General features: G+C 32.3%; 1 protein-coding gene and 1 long non-coding RNA gene across 3 annotated transcripts; both read right to left on the bottom strand.

Annotated features, from left to right (window-relative positions):
* Positions 1–649: 649 nt before the first annotated feature.
* LOC126726494 (uncharacterized) lies at positions 650–4404 on the bottom strand. Of its 2 annotated transcripts, XR_007655938.1 has the most exons (4): positions 4174–4404; positions 3858–3894; positions 1805–2119; positions 650–972 (listed from the first exon to the last, which is right to left on the bottom strand). It is a non-coding gene; the product is annotated as an uncharacterized LOC126726494 (long non-coding RNA). The 2 variants fall into 2 exon arrangements; XR_007655937.1 differs by having other exon boundaries at positions 650–2119.
* A 1068-nt stretch (positions 4405–5472) lies between these two features.
* Positions 5473–7833, bottom strand: LOC126728459 (uncharacterized). The gene is made up of 5 exons (XM_050434273.1): positions 7639–7833; positions 7334–7501; positions 6249–6308; positions 5995–6138; positions 5473–5892 (listed from the first exon to the last, which is right to left on the bottom strand). Exons 1-5 carry the CDS (start codon positions 7816–7818, stop codon positions 5473–5475), a joined length of 972 nt encoding a protein of 323 aa, XP_050290230.1. The 5' UTR covers positions 7819–7833.
* Positions 7834–21117: the final 13284 nt, after the last annotated feature.

Here is a 21117-nt window from a genome sequence, read left to right as displayed (position 1 = left end):
GTTGCAACAAATTTAGCTTTAACTTCTCCTATAACACATGATATTTTGGTTCTTTGGTAGTAAAATAGTTTTTTGCTAAAATTCAATCATCATTGTGAATGTTTTTAGTTTTATTGTTAAGTTTTTAGGTTGGATAGTTGCTATTTGGGTTAAACTAGCTAAGTTGATTGGAGAAAAAGGGGGCCTAAGGTTTTGGAAGAGAACCCAATTACAAAAATAAAATATACTAGTCGCTAACCCGTGCGATGCACGGGAAAACTATTTTGTATAAAGATGAAACATTAAATTACTTAATGAAAAATAGAAATCAAACTTAAGTTTAAAATAAAATGAAGAATTAAATCTTAAGAATTAATCAATATTTCCAATAAATTGAAAAAAGAAAAACTTTAAAAAGTGTTTTTTGGTAAGCCTGGCAATAGAACAGATTGATAACGAAAACAACAATAAATGAAATTTTCCAATAGTTAGAAGCACCAACAACGAACAGGCAAAAAAATTTCAAAATTTCAATTTCATACTCTAATTGAAAAGAATTATAAGAATTGTCGTAGCAGCATAATTATTTTGACTCTAATCATCTCTCTGCAATAAATTTTTCCACAATACAATTAAGGACCAAAATGGGTTATGTATGAACTCCATATCCTGTTCCAAACCCAAAGATTCATCTAAACTACAATTCAATCAAATATAGAATACAAAACAGACACAAGTACCCTCTAATATAATTATTTACATAAAAACAATTGGGTCGAAAAAAAAATCAGCACAATCTATTAAACAATAAAATTTCAATATAATCTTTGGAAAATATCTCTCCCATTGTCATCTTCATTGTTGTACATGATATGACATGGCTTCAAACTGTTGGCAGGAGGAGTCAGATGTTCCAGAAGAAACTCATTTGTTAACTATGGTAAAACTCATTCGATTGTGAACTATAGTAATTCTCATTGCATGTAGCAAGTACTGTCAACAAACCACAAATTTACTCTATCTTAGCAAATAGAAAAAGAGGCTAAAGCAAGGAAAAAAGAAGAATGATTCATGTAAAGCTTTACGTAGGCATTTGAATTGATGTAAGTGCTATATAATGTCTCAGTTGTAACCTTAATAGAGGACAACTCATTCAGCCCAGGAAAAAATTTTTCAAAATAAAAAGAGAGCAAAGAACGAAGCATTGAAAATATTAGTTTGAATACCAAGCCACTGCATTATTTGGCAGAAAATAAGAAAAAAGACTATTCAATGCATTGAATTAAATACCTTAGAAACAAAGTTCTACCAAGCACCTATCTAAATTTGAATGCTTGAAAGTTGAAAGTAACGTTGACAAACTGTGCTTTGACCATAAGGCTTTCATTATAAAAAAAATTTGAAAAGAACAACAATCCATCATTCCATTATTTCTATATCAATTGAAAATCTGGCAATTGAAATCAAATCTACTGATTAAGTACATTGGCTATTTAGCAGAACTGACATCTAAGAGTTTCTTCATCCTTTAATGACTTGGCAAAACATATTTTTTTCCGATCGTTGGGTACAAACAGAATATTTTTTGTATCATCATAACTTATGATTGATACATAACAAAAAGTAGTCAATAACCAGTATCAATTAAAACCAAGATGCACAAACCATAAAGTGGCTACAAACTAATGCAAGAGTAAGCAAGGCATTTTCTCAAACACATGGTGTGCACAAAATATTTCAATGCTTTAGTTATAAATGTTTGTTATTATAAAAATTAAAAATTAAAAACAGAAAACAATAGCATGATTGTGAAGAAAAGAATTACCAATAGCAAACCACCAAAAAGATACAATTGTTTAGTGTTTTAATAACTCATGTCTATGTCCATTACTCATAGCTTTCTTTTCCCTGCAACCCATACCAACAATTTGCATTAAATAATCACAACAGAAAATCTTCTATCATTAGTAAAATTTTCTCATAATTTCTATCTTAAATAGCTCTACCTTTTCACTTTGCTATTGCTGGGATTTACAGATAGCTTCTAAACTATATAGATTTGGTCTTTCACTGTGCATAACAGAAAGCAGAAAATAATCCGTGGGTTACTAAAGGAGGAAATTGGAAAAGAAGCTGGGGTCTGCAACCAAACAAAGAATCAAATAAAACCCCTCAAAAATCAAGATGCTACTATTAAAGAAGATTCGGTCAAACTAAAATACAAAATAAATAGAGACTAAACATGAAACCAAAGCTTGAGATAACCTAGAAACTTTAATTAAATCCCCAAAAAAAATAAAATAATAATAATAATAAAGGTCTCATGTTAATACAAATAGAGCATAAACTGAGAATTCTTACGGTGGAGAACATCAAATACCAAAACTACACAATTAAAAATTTGCTAAAAACCCCTTTTTAAGGGTGTTGAACCAAAGGCCAACCATTCAACCAGAGCAACCCAAAAAACCAAAAGTAGATCAAACCGACAGAATTCCTCAATTTCACTCCCCCTTACGAATATCAGAATAGATAAGAGGGAAAACAAAACTTGAAAATTAAAGTGACATGATTAAGTTTAAAAGAACTAAAATTCACCTGCGATGAAAAAGGGATAAGTATAACAATGTAGAGTATGACAGAATTTTTAAAAGAAAAAATTCTTTAAATTTTAGTTCATACCCCTTTTAAATTTCAAAAGTGTTGTTTCCCTAACTGCCCAACACTATCATTACATCCCACGGGGAATTCCATTAAGTTAAAGACATATTTTTGCAATCCTTCCAAGAAAATCAAAGTGCTACCTATCAGCAGAACAATTAACAACAATAAGAACCCAAGTTGCAACCAACATAAATTTTAGGAAACTTGCATCAAATGCCAATAAGTGTATTATTCTAACAAAAAGTCACATATCCAAGTCCAAAAATTTATTATAGCCGTCAGTAGCAACCCAAAGATAAGAAAAGAGACCTATTAAATTGGGCTATAAAAAAAACATTTGATGATTGCTACAAAAATCATGAGCTAAAGCTGAAAGTTCAATCCAAAAGTCCTAAACTTTAGGAAACTTGCATCAAATACCAATAAGTGTATTATTCTAACAAAAAGTCACATATCCAAGTCCAAAAATTTATTATAGCCATCAGTAGCAACCCAAAGATAAGAAAAGAGACACCTATTAAATTGGGCTATAAAAAAAACATTTGATGATTGCTACAAAAATCATGAACTAAAGCTGAAGTTCAATCCAAAAGTCCTCCATAAAACAGGATTAGAGTATGGAAAAAACAAATAGATGAAGTCTGACTTATCTCTAATTCCAACAATACGGTAACAATGCCATACAAACATATTTTGCAGCAACTTTAAATGAGAATGAATTTCATTATTACAACATGGTAAGAAAAAAAAAGATTTCAATTTCATTGAGACATTCTGTCAAACACTTAGGGTGATGGGGAGGATTTTAACAAAACAGACATAAAATTTTTACCAAACCTTTAATTTTCATTGATTCTAATTTCTCTGGGTCATTTTGTCAAACACTTAGGGTTGGCTTATTTTCACAAAGGATACCGATTCTTACATCATTCTCTCAACCATTATACCAGCAAAAACATGAGAAAGAGAGAATTACAGAGAGAAAAAGCAAGAAAGCTGGTGAATTTGTCAAACAAAATTGGATTTTGAATAACATATGGAAGACTTTGTATGTTTTGAATAAAAGGAAGATCGATTTGTTCCAGAAGACAATTTGCGATGTCGTTGGGTTCTTTGGATTATGCCCGTTTAGAGAGGAAAAGGGGTATGAACTAAAATTCCTAACTTGACAACAAACCATAATTGAAGAGAATATTAGAAAAAGAAATTAATACCTTTGCTGTGATGAAATTAGAGTATTCCACTTCATCTCTGCAAAGAAACTGAATGATTTAAATCCAAAGAGATGAATTAAAATATATATATATATATATAAACGAAAACATTTAATCAATCACATCAGAATCCTATTTTCTAAGCCCTAATTTCTGAATTTAAATCTAGAACCAAAGCCAACTGAAATTATAAATTTTGAAAACGTATAACAAAAAATCAAAGAAAGAATGGGAACCCATCGGTGGAGGAATTTTTTTTATTAGAGAAAGAGTAGGAACCCATCAGCAGCGGTGTTTATGGGCGGAGGAGAATTACCTTTTGAGAGGAAGTAGGCCACAACCCGAAAATCAAAGAGAATGGTGAAGGACCCTCAAAATCAAATTGCTATCTCTGTCTCGGCGTTTCGCGGCTCTGTGTTTTTTTTTTTTTTGGATGCGGCGGTTCTGTATTTTTTGTAGAATAGAATTTGTTTGGGGTAGCAGAGCCACAGGTAGAAGAGGAGTGGGGGGAACGACAGAGAGAGATACGTTTGCGTTTGAGGGAGAGAAATAGGTTTTATCGGGTTTGTTTTTGGAGAAATAGTTATTGGGTCAGAAAAGGGTTTTACTTTTTTTTTTTTAATAATCTTTTTTTTTAAATAATGCTGATGTGGAAAAATGTGGGAGCTCTAAAAGTTTCGGTTTTATATATATATATATATATATATATATAGATAATAACTGTATTAAAAAAGAAAATGGACCCAAGGGGGCCTGGCCCTCGCTTGGGTACGTCCTTGTGGTCTGCAATTATTATTATCACTTCCTTCGTTCCAATTTGTTTGTCCTGTTTGAAAAGTCAAACTTTTTAAGGGAACATCGTTTATTGTCTTGTGCCTTATAAAAATGTATAAGTTTACAAAACTACCATTAAATAAATTTATCAGCTTTTTAAAGAGAATTATTCTTAATGAGACAACTAAAAAGGTGCTCCAATTAAATTGATTTTTTTAAAAAAATATTATTTAGGTTTCTTTTCAAAAAGTTTTGAAAATAAAATAGGGGTATAATAGGAACATTAGTAAACTAATCATTTTTATTTTTAGAAATAAGGCAATATTTTGGAATATCTTAAAATGGAATAGACAACAAACAAACTGAGACGAATGTAGTATTATTTTTTTGCTTTTGTTTTTAATACTAAAACAGTGGGTATAATAAAAGACATGAAGAAAAGAAAAATTTGTTGTGCAAGTTGTAATTAATGAGATAGTAGTAAAAATAAGTTAATATGATTTTTTGGGTAACAGTAAAAAAAAAAAAAAATTAATGAAAAGATATAAAAATAAAGGGGCTAAATGTGTGTGTATTGATTAGTCTTTATCTCTAATGTAACACTTGAGAAATGTCTTGATACAATGAAGAGTGAAAAAGAGTGTTAAATGCTAAATGACAAGTTAGAAGTTAATTTAATTTTTTTTCTTATAAAAAAATAAAAGTGATCAAAGAAGAAGTCACATGACAAAATCTCATGTTCTCACACATAAAGTCTCTACTTATATACATACATATATATATATATATATATTTATAGATGATTAATGATATTGATTACATGAATTATATTATAATTAAATTACATATATACAATTTGTTCACAGTCTGACTGGGAGCCACCGGTTCCGCCAAAACAAAAGCTATAACCCGTTTTGCCGTCGTTTTTGTATGACTCATCTCCTTCAAGGTAACAACGGGACATGGCAGTTTGAACACCAGTTGGTGAATCAACTAAGTCAAAATTGTGATCTACAAGTTCAACTTGACTCATGAAACAGGTACGTTGATATACGCCATTATCAAAATGTCCACTGCCCATAGGAGGGCTGGTATTATCATCTCTACTACTGAGAACATAGCCTCCCCATTGCAATTTGTCTGCTCCTCCAGCTAACTCGTTAAATTGTGTGGCAGGAAAATACCCAATCGGATCATAATCATTATCATCATTAAAAACAACCAGCCACCATGAAGCATTTCTTACTTCACTTCCTTCGTCCTATTGTTATCATATCACATAATCAAAAACCCAAAAAGAAAGAAAATAAGGAAAAACCAATGGAAGATCATATATATATGAAAGAAAGATGGAAAGTATTACACGAATAATGCTGAAACGGAAAACAACTTGGTCTTCAGTACTGTATTTAGAGACTTTATCCATAGCAGTGCCAATTGCAACTTGGGTATTAGTTTGTACGAAGCCCAAGCAATTGAGATTATAACATCCTGACAAATTGCCGTTCTAGTCCATGTATAGTGTAAAATTCAAATTAAGTTAGTACATTGTATTTGTCCAAAAAAAAAAAAATCCTAACAAGAACGTTAAATCTGTTTAGAGATAAAAGTACTTACATTAATCATTTTAAAATACCAATGGGTGCGTGTATCGCCATTGAATAAGTCTGGGTACACCTGAAGAATTTTACAAATAGTTACCGATTTCGCTGATTGTGATTTTTTTTAACATTTTAAATGAGAGGGTAAAGTGGAGATAATGATTGAACTTAGATTTTTTTGCTCTGATACTATGATAAATTACTGATTTTCTCAAAAGTTTAAACTATTAAAAAATAGTTAATTTGATCCTTTAACTATAATTCTAACATATATAAAAATCTTGTGGTTGACACACTTCTTCATTAGTGTATGTTATTACCATCAAATTTTGATGGCCTATCAATATTAATTACTGTTTTCTATATTGCTCTCTTACAAAATTTTGCAAAAAAGTCATTCCTAAAATAAGAAGCCACAATTAGCTCGTTTGTTTCAGCAATGATGTTTTTTAGAAAATGTGTTGCATTTTTTCAAAAAGCATTTTCTTAAAAACTATTTCATTTTCTAACGTTTGGTAGTATCCTTAAATAAGTTGAAAAATAATCTCTTAACTTCCTTAGCTTACTGTGAGATAGAGTTGTTTTTCAAAAAAATTTAGTGGAAAATAATCTCTTAAAATAAGTCATATTTTCTATGTTGACTAAATATAGTTTTTCTTTGACTCATTTTTTTTACATCACTAAACACTGTTAAACACAAAAAATTATTTTTACACAAAGTTTTCCATTGAAACAAACAACGAGTCATGTCGACTAGTTTCGAATGGAGCTTAACTTTTACTATATCAAGCTTTCTTTGATCATGCACGTAGTTAATGATAAAGTTGAAATAATGTTGTAATTCAATTGTAGGAAAATTAACCAAGAATCTTATAGTTCAATTAGCACTACTTAGGTGTATCTAAATGATAGATTTAAATTTTAAATAGCCCTCTTCCATTGTAACTTTTGAATTTATTATTTTAGATAATAATAATAATAAAAGCTATCCAATTTATTATATATATATATATATATATATATAAAGAAGTAAGATATCATCAAATAAACAATAGTGCTAACTAAATAATTATCAAATAATTTCTCTAACTTAATACTTACAGTCCACCCAATTTGTATTTGATTGAAGTCAGCTCCATTTCCTGCTTCAACTGAGATCGCAGCTGAACTATATTGGTGAGGTCCAACTTGTGGATTATATACACTAATTGTTGCCAAATTTGATTGATATTTTTTGTCTGGGGTTGTTTGTGTAAATATCCCTGCAAACTATGAGAGTAATTTCCATTAAAGGTAAGAGGACTCTTAACTGTATTACAAAAACAAATACAAGAAAGGTAAACAATATATATATATATATATATATATATTCTAATATTAAACATAGAAAGCCATAACTCACTTACTTCTAAATTCTGATTCCATTCATTTGATTGAGGCTTATATAAATTTGATACATTCTTTGATAGATCTTTGTCTACGACTCTCAGAACAGGGATAGTCCCTTTTGGGCACGCTTCATCTAACTTTATCTTTGCATGTTGGACACCAGGCGGCAGCTTCTTGTGTTTCATTTTAGCTATCATTTTTCTTATTTTATGGCTGGGTCTCATCTGTTGAGAATTTTCTATACTTTAGTATATCAACAAATCGTTACAAAATGAAATATTATTATAGAAGCATCCGAGTTGTTACAGTAGCAACAAAAGTTTTTACATAATTGATACGCACACTTAATTTCTTTTGTATTACACTATTCCACAATCAAACATTTAATTCTGATGTGCACAGTGCATACTTGTGCACACGCTGATCATTTTCTAGAATACTTTGAAATTTAATCATCGAAGGAATAATATAAATTAACTTAATTAATTGCGGAGACAAACAATAGGAGTCCCACTCCCACAATTAACACATTGCTTAATTCTACACTTTTAGGGTATAGAGTAATCTTTTGTGGACCAAATTTAAAGAGAGAAATGAACAAAAATAAACTACACATCTTACGCTAAGAATGTTTAGAAACACCAATTAAAACACCATGAAAGAAAACCTCTCACTCCAAAGCCAATCAAGAAATTTGAATTTAAAAGAAAAAACTAAACACAAATTAATAACGTAAAAATATGAACCTGAATTCTATGATTCCTAAGTAAAGGATGTTTCAAACTAGGTTGCTCATATACATTGATGCAATCATAGGTGTCTCCATGCTCAGTCTGCAAAAACCTTATTATTGTTAGACAAAATCTCAGGCTATAACGAAATGCAAATACTTTGTTAGCAATGAAAATTGTAATTACTACTGCACTAAATTGACATGGAATTCTTAGCTTATTTTTTTTTGGACATAGAATAATGTAATATTAGTTTCACAAGTAAAACTATTGACAAGCATGTATGAACAAAAATACAATAGAAATACCAAAACTCGTTTTAGTGGTGTTTCTTGCTTCCTTTCTGAAATCAAAAGATTGAGATTATTCCCTTTTACAATGGCATCATTATGGAATGAAGCAAAATGTAATGAGATATAAAACACAAAAAACGCTTTGAAAGCCATAGATTCTTAACCCTATGCACTTTATGCAAGAGAAAATTCCAATTAAACTACAAAGCTCTTAACAATTCTTGAGCTAGTTTCAAATGTGCTTTAATTTTGTCTTGTGGATATGTATTTAAAAGAAATTAGGGTCTATAAAAAGAAAAAGTAAGTCAAATATACGATATAATTGCAAATTTACTTTCCCAAAAAAGAGCTTATTAAATTTTCATTACCGCTCACTTGATGCTAAATATGTAAATATGTAATACGGTTTAATGTAGGTCACAACTCACATAGGCAATATATAGCTCGAGCATTGTGTGGTGCCAAGGCTCCAAAAAATTCATATATTAGTTCCCAAACTTAAGTTGTTTGACCCCATGACATAGATAAGAAGACAAAAAAAGTAAGACTAATTATAGATTTATATTGTACTATCCATGATTAGGGGTGTCCATCAAATCACACAAACTATAAAAACTGCACCGAAACTGCCCGTAAAATGGCATAACTGCACCGCAATGCATGGTGTAGTGTTGTTTGCAGTTTTCTAATAATAAAAATTGCACAAATTGCACCCTCTCTATATATTAATATAATTTTTTTAAAATATTAAATATATTATTAATAGTTTAGTAACCCTAGTTTAAAAAAAAAATTAATAGTCCTAGCAAGTGTTGATTAAAGTCAATTCAAAATAAAGAAAAACTAGCCCAATAGCTTAAAATTGGGCCCAAAACAAAGGGAAAATTAGTTTTGGACTGGGCAGGAAAAGCCCAAAATTTGAAAAATATACCGTCTTCAAACCACATTTTATACACTGCACTGTATATGTGACCGCAAAAATGAAGTGCAGTGCAGTTATGATTTTGGCTAAACTCTAAACCGCACTGCATATGTAACCACAAAATGAGATGCATCGTAGTTATGATTTTAGTTAAACTGAAACGCAAAGTACGGTGCTAAAAATAGCCTAACACCGCATCGCATTGCACCGCAAACATCCTTAATAAATGTAAATCTTACATTGCTAGTACAATGTAAATTAAGAATTTTTCAAAAAGTAATTCCCTTTAGGGTTTAAACAAACCAAACTTGACAAAATGCACTTTACTTGTAATTAGGTAGATTTAGGATGGTTTAATACTTCAAAGAATAAGAGTTCAAGTCTAGTATTGAACCCATGCAAATATATCCAAGAAACAAGTGAAGAAGTGTTGTTCATTAAATCTTAACAAATAGCTCGACAGATCATATCTATTAAGGTGTATTAAGGAATCTCGACAACTACTCAACAGAAACAGTATCTATCGAGAATTATGAAATTCAGATTTCCAATTCTTTTTTTCACGCATATCCAAGTTATTTGTGTAGGGTTTCTTTTCTCGCAACCCCTAAACATATATAAGGATTATTGTAAGGGCTGTCAAAGGTGATGCAAGGTTATGCAACTTGATGCAAAGTCATTGTGCATGCAAATTGTGACCGGAGACAAAACTTGCCCTAGTTCATCATATTCATCGTAGAAGTTACTACGTCTTTGCGCCAAGAGTTTTGTAATCAAGGAGCTTCTTAATCTTCATCGTTTGGATGAATAGAAGAACTTTGCAACTAACATCTTCCTCAAGTTGGTATGCTAGTCACGTACTTAGATCCGTGCATCGATTTGTTGGTCACATACTGGGAGTCGTGCATTGAAATGAGAGATTGTCACTACATTACAAGTCCAATTGGACATTGGGGTAAGGGTTCAACTATAGGTTGGTATTAGGCACTAGGATTTCTTTTACTTGTAATCGCTTGTTTTGATAATAGTGGATTATCGGGAGTGGTGACCTTAAATTCACTCAGTGGGGTTTCGCCTTGGTGGTTTTCCCCATTCGTAAACAAATTACCCGTGTCAAATTTATTTTCTGTTGCATTTAACTTAGTTGGTGATTTGTTTGTGCTACCACGCTTATTGCATGAAATTAAATCTAATTAATTTCAATTAATTTCACTTGGCTAATTAATTAATTAATTTATCAAAGGGGTGAATACATTCTTGGCCTATCAAGTGGTATCAGAGCAAGCACACTCTGATTAGGGTTTATCTTTGTTGTGTGATCCCTTGAACCCTATTTGTCATGGATAGACCTTAATTATACCTCATTTATTTGATGACACTAACTATGTATACTGGAAAGTATGCATGAGTGCTTTCTTGCAGTCTTTAGATGAGAAGGTGTGGCAAGATGTGGAGATTGGCTAGACTAAGCCAAAGAAAGCGCTGACTGATTGGGATGATGCTAAGATCAAAGCAACAAACTTTAACAGCAGAGCATTGAATGTTTTATTCAGTGTGGTCACCAATGAGGAGTTCAAGAAGATATCCTCTACTGAAACTGCTAAGGAAGCATGGACTATCCTCCAAACAACCTACAAAGGAACTATGGCTGTCAAGAATTCAAAACTTCAAAGGCTTACCATGAGTTTTGAAAAAATAAAGATGGACGAGGACAAGTCACTTGATGAGTTCTATGTTAAGTTGAAGGACATTGTTAACTTTGCTTTTAATTTTAGGGAAACCATTTCCGAACCTAAGGTTATAAGAAAGGTGCTTGGATCTCTATCAAAGAGATTCCATGCTAAGATCACTGTTATTAAGGAATCAAAGGACATCGACAAAATTTCTTTGATAGAGCTGGTTGGCAACTTGCAATCCTATGAATTGGGTTTGACTAGGATCGGGAAATTGAGCACGAGCAAGAGCATGGCACTGAAGGCCAAAAGCAATGATACAGACGAGTCCTCTGATGATGGAGATTCTAAGATAAAATCCTACATTATAGGCAATTCAAGAAGTTTATGAAGAATGCCAATGCAAAAGGATTCAACAAGGACCGTAAGTAATCCAGTTCGTCTTAGTTCAAGAGCCAAGATAGAGGAAAGAAGGATGCTAAGGATGTCGGTTAGTACACTATTCCCTCCGGACCAAAGTGTTTCAGATGTTAAGGTTTTTGACATATGAAATAAGAATGTCAAACTTATCTCAAGACTATTGGGAAAAGCAAGGCCATTACTGCTACCTTGAGTGACACCGAGCCTAAGGATGATTTAGATGACAATGATGACGAGGGAATCTTGAATGCCTTCACTACTACACTTGTAACATCCTGTCTTTTAAAATAAAAAATAAAAAAAGAGAAAAGGATTAGATATTTTTGGTTTCACACGTGCCAAGCCCCACCTAACCCCACTACCCATCCCACAATCACTCTATCTTATCTTCCCTTTGGTCGGCTCACTCTCAGCCTTTCCTTCTTTTCATTTTTTTGTTTTCTATCATACTCTCTCCTCTCTACTCTCATCCTCTCCACCGGCACTTCCACACCACCACCACTGCCATTTCCACCATCATTTTCCGGCAATATCATCAGAAAATTTTTGGGAACCTATAAACACCTTCACATCCTTTTTTTTTTAGGTAAAAATTTTTCATCTTTTTGGTGGGTTTTGCACTTTTGCTTGAGGTTATTTTTATCTAAGTTTTAATAATGATACTCATATGATTTATGAGCATAGGAAGTGATATTTATGTGTTTTTATGTATGGATTTTGTATTGATGGAATTATTTAATGAGTGGGTATATATTTTGTGCTATTGATGACTACTTAAGGTTTATGTATGGTGGAAAAATTTAGGGGTTTTAAGTTATAACATGTGATGGTTGGTGAATTTAATTTTTCTATCGCCATTGGGTTTATTTGGAGTTAGTTGAAGTTCCAAATTTCTTATCTTGGAGTATATATTGATTTTGCTTTCATGGGTCTCTTAATGATGGAGTGTAAATTTCATGGAAACTAGTCATAATGTTGGAGATAATATTAAACGGGTTAACTTGATAATTGGAGTATATGCCTTGTGAATCAATTTGTTGAGAAACTATGGAAGTGGAATATATTATTATTGATGAGGTTAGATGCTAGGCTTGCCTAATTAAGCGATTATTTGGCAATTCCTAAATTGTGGCTAGATGCAATTTCAAGCTCTATATTCATTGTGATAGGTTTACTTGATATTGTTTAAGTTCTAGCTAATCTCCTTGGAGCTTGGAGAATTAGGATTTTGCGGTTGCGAGGTAAGTAGCTTTTCAATAGGATTTTGAAAAATAACCATGTTATATAAATGTTTTTGGGTTAGACACGCTTTTGAAAACTACCTATGAAAATTATATTTTCCTAAAAACTATTGTGTCGTAACCTTAATATATATATGATTATATATGGAAATGCATCATATTTGGTATTGCATTTGGGGAAATGCAAGAATTGTTGATATGGAAAAATGAGCATCTTTCATTTAATCTTTGATAAGAAAATCATTGATTTTATGGTGTATTGAAAAATTTAAAGATGCTTATTTTGTCTTGTATTATTTGGGAAATTAATAGAAAATCTCTTTACAAGAATAAAGTTGAAAACCTTACAAACTTTGTAGAAGTTAGATTATTTAAGGTTTTCTGAAACTACTTGGATATGAACTATGTGTTTCAAAGTAATGTAACTTGTGAGTTTATATGGTTTTAGCCCTATGCCATGTGTGATTTCCCGGTGATCACCTGATTTGGTTTCAGTAGTCTTTGTGACAATGGAATCAAATCCAAGTTAGTGTCTTTTTACTTTAGATGACACGTTCTTCCCTGCAGTCCACGGGGGGAAGAGGTTTCTTAATTGTGTGTGGGTGAGGGCGAAGAGACCACATCCAAGAGAAGTCCTATTTGACGTTCTCTCTTTGCTGCCCATAGGGGAAGAGAAAAACCTTGAGGGTATGGGTGAGGCTGCTGTCCATGGGGCTAAGAGTCTGCATGTCAGAGATGACAATATCATGTCAGTTGTGAATGAGTGGATCCCCTGACCGGTTTATGTAATAGTGTGGTATATTTATGATAATTTATCTTATATTATATATTATGGCCTTGGAAATTATATTGTTGATGCTCACAGATTATAGTATATAGTTTCAAGGTATTTACATTGAGAAACTTTGTATTTCATTATTTAATAATTCTTGTCATATTATTATTTTGAAGATGAAACTTGTATTTCCCCCATCCCCATTAAATGTGCTACTTACTGGGTTTTGTCTCATCCCATTATTTTATAAATTTTTTAGAGTAGATAACAATCTTTTGATATAGCTTTTTGGTTGTTAATAGTAGTTAGACTAACTACTGATGGAGGTTGAACTTTTGTAAAGGAAATATTAGATGTTGTACATCTTAGAATAGACTTGACTTATTCTTTTGTATATTATAATGGTTGTAACTTTATTTCCACTAATGGGACAAGCTGTTGATATGTAATTATTTATTCAGACATTTATTATTTTGTGGCCAGTGGTCATTGTAATTAATGCTTAGAGCTCTGACTTACTCTGAGAGTATATTCAATGGACTTCTTATGATAATTCTTGATATTAGAACTTGATATAATTTTTGTGGATTGGATTGTCAAAAAGGAAAGAAAGAAAAAAAAATCTACAGGTACTTTGAGATGTTTTTCTTTTGCTTTGGACCCTTTGGAGCTTGGGGCATGACAACACTTGATCCTACTAATAGGGGTTCAGAAACAGTAAATGATGAAGAAGACTCGGTGGACTCTAAGTCTGAGAAAATGGATGAACAAGATGACATCCATATAACCTATGAAAAATTGTACAAGGTTTCTGAAAAGTATGAGAAACTATATAGGCTGGCCACCAAGAAGCTAAGTGATGTTAAGCTAGATCGAGAGGAGCTCTCCACAAAGTTTGATGAAGCTAATCAGCCATTGGAGTACTGCGATTTGAAAATAATTTTTTGGCAGAAAGGACCAAAAAGCTTGAAGTATAGTTGTTTCAAATCAGAGCTCAACTGGAGAGGACTTCCAGTGCAAAGCTTGATGAAATGCTTAGTTTTCATAAATTTACTTCTGATAGAACCGACCTGGGGTATAATTTCTCTTCTCTTAATATTGCTTCTTCTAGTACTATTGTGTTTGTCTCATCTGCTAATAATGTTAATTTCGAGAACAATGAATGTAAAACTCTGTTGACACCTCATTTTGCAACCCGTATTTAACCTCATATGGAGAGTAAAAGGGTAATTTCACCTTGGAAATATGCATCTTGATTTTGGTCACTAGATCCTTAATCTCATTTCATTAAAATGATCTTGATGTTGTAACGATCAAATTGACTGGTCATAAGCCCCAATCAGACCATCAGATTGAAAGTTATCATCAAATCAAGTTTTAATGGTCGAGATGCACAATTACAAATTGAGTCTGACTATATGTGATTATGAACAATTGATTTCAATTGGTTATAAGTATAATCAATTTGAGAATAATGATGTGTCATAATTTGATTGGTTAGGACTACATTTTATGGTAGGATTGCATACACATAATTAATTAGATAGTTAAACATTAATTATTCAATGAGTAATTTGTGCAATTATCTTTTAATTAGGGTAAATTTGGAACCAATTGAGTCTGAAATGGGAGTGATTGGAGCCATTTAATGTTAATTGGGAGCTAATTTGAGACCTATTAATGTTAATTGTGTTGAAATCATTTTCTAACAAATGACCTCTGCTCACCATTTCATCGATATCTCTTAAAATATTTTGAATCTGTGAATGAGGTTAATTTTTCTAGAAACTAGACATCCAGGGCTTTAATTGGAGCATAAGAACGAGACAATTTCAATCAGAATTGTGTCAGATATGAGTATTTGAAGTTGGCTCTACAGGCTGTTATAGTAGCTGCGGAAAAACCGAATTTTGACTTGCTCCTTACTCCCACCAATCTTTTCATTTAATGCACCAGATTTCCCTTAAGGCTAAAATGAGGTCTAGGTTCATGATTCTTTATCAACCCTCATTAAATGACCTTTCATTCATATTTCTTCTACCACTACTATATAAACCCCCTATCTCATTCATTCTAAAACACACGAAAAACCCCATCTCTTCTTTTCTCTGGAGTTCTACTGAAGTTGAGTAGTCTTGTCATATCTTGGTCTTCCTAAGACTCAAGGTATTGAGTGAGACTCACTCTCCCTCTCCTAGATCTTCTTTTCCTCCACTCTTAGGACCTCCATCAAGAGTCCCCTCCTCCACTATATGGATCTTGCATGAAGATATAATCCCCTTTCTTAACTGTTTGTTTATGTTGCCATGATGAGAATTTAAGATTAAAATATGATAATTCCCTTGAATATGTTTAAATGTTTTTATGTGTTCTTCGTTGTTCATCACATGTTCATGCATATCACTAGATTTAATCTTAAATCCACATCAAAAATATGAAAAACATGTTTGTTTAATAATTCTTTCAAATTCTTGAATTTAGGTTATCACCATCCACACACATTCACTATAATTTATTTTTTCAATCCTTAATAAATTGAATTAGGGTTTACCACATGCACACACATTAAATTCAACATGCAAATTGATTGATAACATATTGGATGATGTGATATAAATGTTGGCCACCATAGTCTAGAAGACCGGTTTCACCAGGCAAGATGGGTGCTTGACACCTTCCTACCTTGTAACATAGTCTCCGAGCTTAGATCAAGGGTTAGTAGATCAAATGCTTATCCATGTAATTTTCGATTTTTATATTGTAACTAGGAAACAAAGTCATGTACTTTATCTTAGATTGTATCTGGGTTCAAAGCCATGTAATTTTCCTATGATCAATGTAAATTGAATTACAGATTAATAAAATGAGGAATTTTTCAATCTTTGGTTTTCTTATTTATTCTAATAATTAAATAAGTGGCGACTCTATTGTAACACCCTTAATCTAAAGGGGAAAATATAACTAGTCGAACCTTCATTTTGAGAGGCAATAACACGACTCCATCCATTCACGTGGGTTTGGCCCAACATCCTATAAAACAGGCCGGGGGTGCGGTCTCTCAATGGCGACTCCGCTGGGGATATTGAAGGCTAAGTTTTAATTAGATTATGGTGGCCAATGATGTCATTGTTTGTCTATTATTTTTTTTGTATATAATATGTCTAATATGTCATTATTTTGCATGTCATGCATCATTTACTTGAATGAAATTTATTTTATTTGTGTGCTAGCCCGAAAGCCCAGTAGTATTAGCCGTGGATTGTGGTCTTCCTGAGACTCACATACCCAACGGTGAACCTACCACCCATCGCAACAAGGATCATCATGGTTATGCCATGGTGGTTCATAAGGACAGACGTACCGTTCGGACCAATGCGGCGCTCCTGGCGTCATATGTTGGGAGGTAGACGTCCTAACTTGTGGGGACCTTTAACCTACCTTCTACACATGTTGTAATGACCCATAGAACCTACATTTAGGTCGGTCCATGTAAATTGCATTACATTATGCATGTGTTTGGCTGTTATTTGAACCATGATGAGCCCAAGTCCAACGCTTGAGCCCATCATAATTGTTTGAACATTGTATGCTATGAATGAACTCAAGCCCAAAGGCCTGTGATTGAACTCTGCTTTGTATGGAAACCGAAAATTGTTTCTTGAATCATTCTAAACCCACCACTTGAGCCCATCAAGGGTGTATACGCATGATCAACATCAAAGGCCAAAAGCTCACAAGATGCATGTCTTCCAAGTGCAAGCCCAAGCCATTTCATCATAATCAAGGTTCAAGCCCATCAAGCCTCAAGCATCCTAAATGGACCAAGAAGAAGCAAGTGGCCTAACTTTGCCTCATTCCACATTTGGTTTGCAACATTGTGGTTAAGCTTAAAGTTTGTTTGTTTATTTCATGTTTCTATGTTTTTTTTTTTTAATTCAAAAATTTCATGTAGCATTTAATGAGCTTTGTTTGTGTATATATATTAAAAAAAAAACAAAAAACAAAAAAAAATTCAAAAAAAAAAATTCAAGATTTCCAAATCTTTCCCAAAAAAAGAGAAAAATTCAAATGAGAAAGTGTTTGGACTAGGGGCATTGGGCCTCTGAGTCATTTAAAAAAAAAAAAAAAAAATCTTTGAACTAGGGGCATTGGTCTTCCTAGTGACTTTTTCAAAAAGGCCTATTTTTTTTTCAAAGATTTCAAGATTCTTTAAAGTCTTCTTTTCAAAATGATACATGAGGATCCTTTGGACAAAACTTTTTCTAAATTGTGATGTTTAAAGGCTTGAACAATCAACTTGTACTAAGAAAAGTTTAATTTCATTTGATCCATGTAAACACTTTTGCTAAATTACTTTGAATAAAAGAAGAAATGATCTTACAAGGCAATCAAAGAAAATTTATTCATCAGAAAATTCAAAAATCTCATGCATTCATTCCAAATTTCTAACAACTTTTGTGTCTCCAATAGAGCATTCATACTTTTTCTTTTAAGATGAATTTATTAAAAGAGTTTAAGTCATTGTGCCTACAAGCAAGCATTACTAGGGATAGGAGGCAATCTTTGGTTAAATCAAATTATTTCCTATTACCTAAAATGTTCATCATCCATTGCTAGCCTATTTGAGCCTTCAAACATTTAGCCTTTTTTTGCATGAACCCACTAAAATCTAAACCTAGGGTGGGAAAATTCAAAGTATGCATGCTTAAATCTCATGTTAAGGAGGAGTCGACCTTTTAGCTTTGAAGCTAATTGATAAAACTCTCCTAGAAGACATGAAAGACAAGTAGAGAATTCATTAAGCTAAAGATAAGAGATCATCAAAGAAAAAGGAGTTTTCACTCAATCCAGGAAAGAGAAATGAAATTCCATCAATGTGAGAAAACAAAATGTGCATCAAGTTTGAAGAACCTAAAATTCATCATGCCAAGAATAGTAGAAGGTTCATCTAAAAGAAAGTTCATCAAAAAAGGAAAAGATTCATCAAGCATAGGAAGGTGCAAGTGCATTGAGACAAGAAAGAAGTCTAGAGAGTGCATCAAAATGACCAAAATCATTAAGCTGAGAAATATAAGGAGGGCAAAAGGTCCCAAAAAGTTCATTCAATCAAGAGATGAAAGACCAAAAAAAAAGAAAAAAAAAAAGCCCGCTAGGCTAAAAACCCAAAAGGGTAGTTTAGGCAAAAGCTAGGGCCCAAAAAAAAAAAGAAAAAGAAAAGGCTCGCTAAGCTGAAAACCCAAAAGGGCAATCTAGGCAAAAGTTAGGGTCAAAGGAAAAAAGGAAAATCCTAGCAAATTGAAAACTTGAAGATGTAACCTAAAAAGAAAAGGATTTTACAAGATGAAAGTCTAGAGGTATGATTCAAGGGGAATGAGCATAAAAACAAATGTTGATACAAGTGATCAATGAAGACTAGTGAGAAGATAACAAAGAAGAAATGGGAAAACTCCTCCAATACTTGATTTTTGGGTAATGTATACTTGGGGGAACATCATAGGGAATTTTGAGCCTTTTATATATTTCATTTCATAACTCAAACCCGGCCTACATTACAGCCCATGAGTAAAGACCTCCTTGAAGTCTTGCTAATTGTAGGCGCATCTTAAATTCTGATAATATTTTTCTCTTGAATAAAAAAGAAAAATGCTTAAAATTGTCAAACCCCACAAGATGATATGTTCGAGGACAAAATTTCTCAAACTCTCAAATCCTCAAAATGACTCAAAAGAAATTCCAAATCTAGAGCACTCTCCTTGTTTGCATCCAACAATGTTATTCATCAACAATATCACATTTCATTTCTTGATTGCCTTTGGAGACCTAATCTAATGATGTTCAAAGGATGAAGCAAATTTGATTACATGAGTTTAGTGATCTTGATCCTTCAAATCAAAGAGATTTGTTTGATTCTTAAACACTTTGATTTGCCAAAATGGTTGTTCAAAGGATCACCTTTTGTTCCCCAAAAAATAAAAAAAAAATTGTTTTTTTCAAAAAAAAAAAAAAAGAGTGAAATCTCATTTCCAAAAAAAAAAAAAAAAAAAATCATTCTTTTTCAAAATCCAATTTTCTTGAACTACGTCTTGACCTAATCCTCTATGAAAGAGGTACATAGGCAACCTTGCAGAGGCTCGGTCCCAATCACCCAAACAACCTTGGAGAACAAAGCCAAAGCAATGTGACAAAATTGTTTAGGTGCATGTTAGGTTAAGCCCATTTGTTTGCATTAAGCATGTTTAAACTTGGTGTGTTAGCCTATTTATATTGTGTGCAAGTTTTCATGATAATTGGTTTCTAACAAGCTAGAGAAAGAAATCCTTTTTGTAGGAACCAAGAATGGCGGACCACGATCTTCTTTCATGTTCCCCAATGGTCACAACATCAAATGAATTCAACTTCAATCTAAGCATGGAATATGCCCCAAACTAGGGGCATTAGCTAAGTACTTCCAATTCATTTCAATGAATAAATCCATTGTTAAATTGAAATTATCTTTCTACAGGAATTAAGCAAGGACTTAGCAATCCGCATCAACTTCCAGCCAAAGTTATTCTCATTCAAAGGATAGGTTTTTCAACCAAAAAAAAAAAAAAACTCATCATGAATAAATCTTCATCACCTTTACTCCATCTTTATCTTCATCTTCTTCACTTTTTGATAATGAACACATCTTCATATTTCAAAAAAAAAAAAAAAAAAGGAGGAAATTTTCAAAAAGGGCCTTGGGACTAGGGGCATTGGGTTCATACTTCTTAGGTTGCTTTCAAAAAAAAAAAAAAAATCATCAATCAAAATTTTCAATTCCTTGAAAAAATTCAAGATTTTCCAAAATTTTCAAAAAAAAAAAAAAAAAAAAGGAGACAAAAGACAAAATTTTTTTTAAAAAAGAAAAAAAATTCAATTCTTTCTAATTCTTTCAAAAAAAAAAAATCATCAATCAAAGTTTTGAATTCCTTGAAAAAATTCAAAATTTCCAAAATTTTCAAAAAAAAAAAATTCATTAATCAAAAATTTCAATTCCTTCAAGAAAATTTAAGTTTTCCAAATTCAAAAAAAAAAAAAAAATCTTCATTAAATTCTTCTTTAGGAACAGAAATCTATGATCTTCATCCACATTTTCCAGTGATGCAACATCAAGTCAACTATTCACCCTCAGCATCATCGAAGCATGGAATATGTCCAAAACTAGGGGCATTCGCCATGTATGCCAACTTCTTTTCAATGAATAACTCCGTTTCTAATTGAAAATGCTTATTTTGCAGGTACTAGTGTAAAAGGCCACACACATCGGCATGAGCCAAGATCCATAAATCCTAGGTCCTTTGAAAACATGAGCTAGGATCCAGAACCTTTGATCCTTTGAAAACATGAGCCAAAGCCCAAAAAACCTTTGGTCCTCTAAAAACATGAGCCAAGATCCAAAAATTCTAGGCCTCTGAAA

Source organism: Quercus robur, chromosome 5, assembly GCF_932294415.1.
Source record: "Quercus robur chromosome 5, dhQueRobu3.1, whole genome shotgun sequence".
NCBI lineage: Eukaryota > Viridiplantae > Streptophyta > Magnoliopsida > Fagales > Fagaceae > Quercus > Quercus robur.
The sequence above is the reverse complement of the archived record's forward strand: the minus strand, read 5'-3'. Positions and strand labels throughout refer to the sequence as shown.

Bases quoted from the DNA above. Each gene is read 5' to 3' on its own strand.
- LOC126728459 (XM_050434273.1), bottom strand. From the start codon at position 7,818: ATGATAGCTAAAATGAAACACAAGAAGCTGCCGCCTGGTGTCCAACAT. The intron at 7,502-7,638 runs GTAAGTGAGTTA...TTACTCTCATAG, and splicing joins AATGGAATCAGAATTTAGAA to TTTGCAGGGATATTTACACA. The intron at 6,309-7,333 runs GTAAGTATTAAG...AAAATTCTTCAG, and splicing joins AAATACAAATTGGGTGGACT to GTGTACCCAGACTTATTCAA.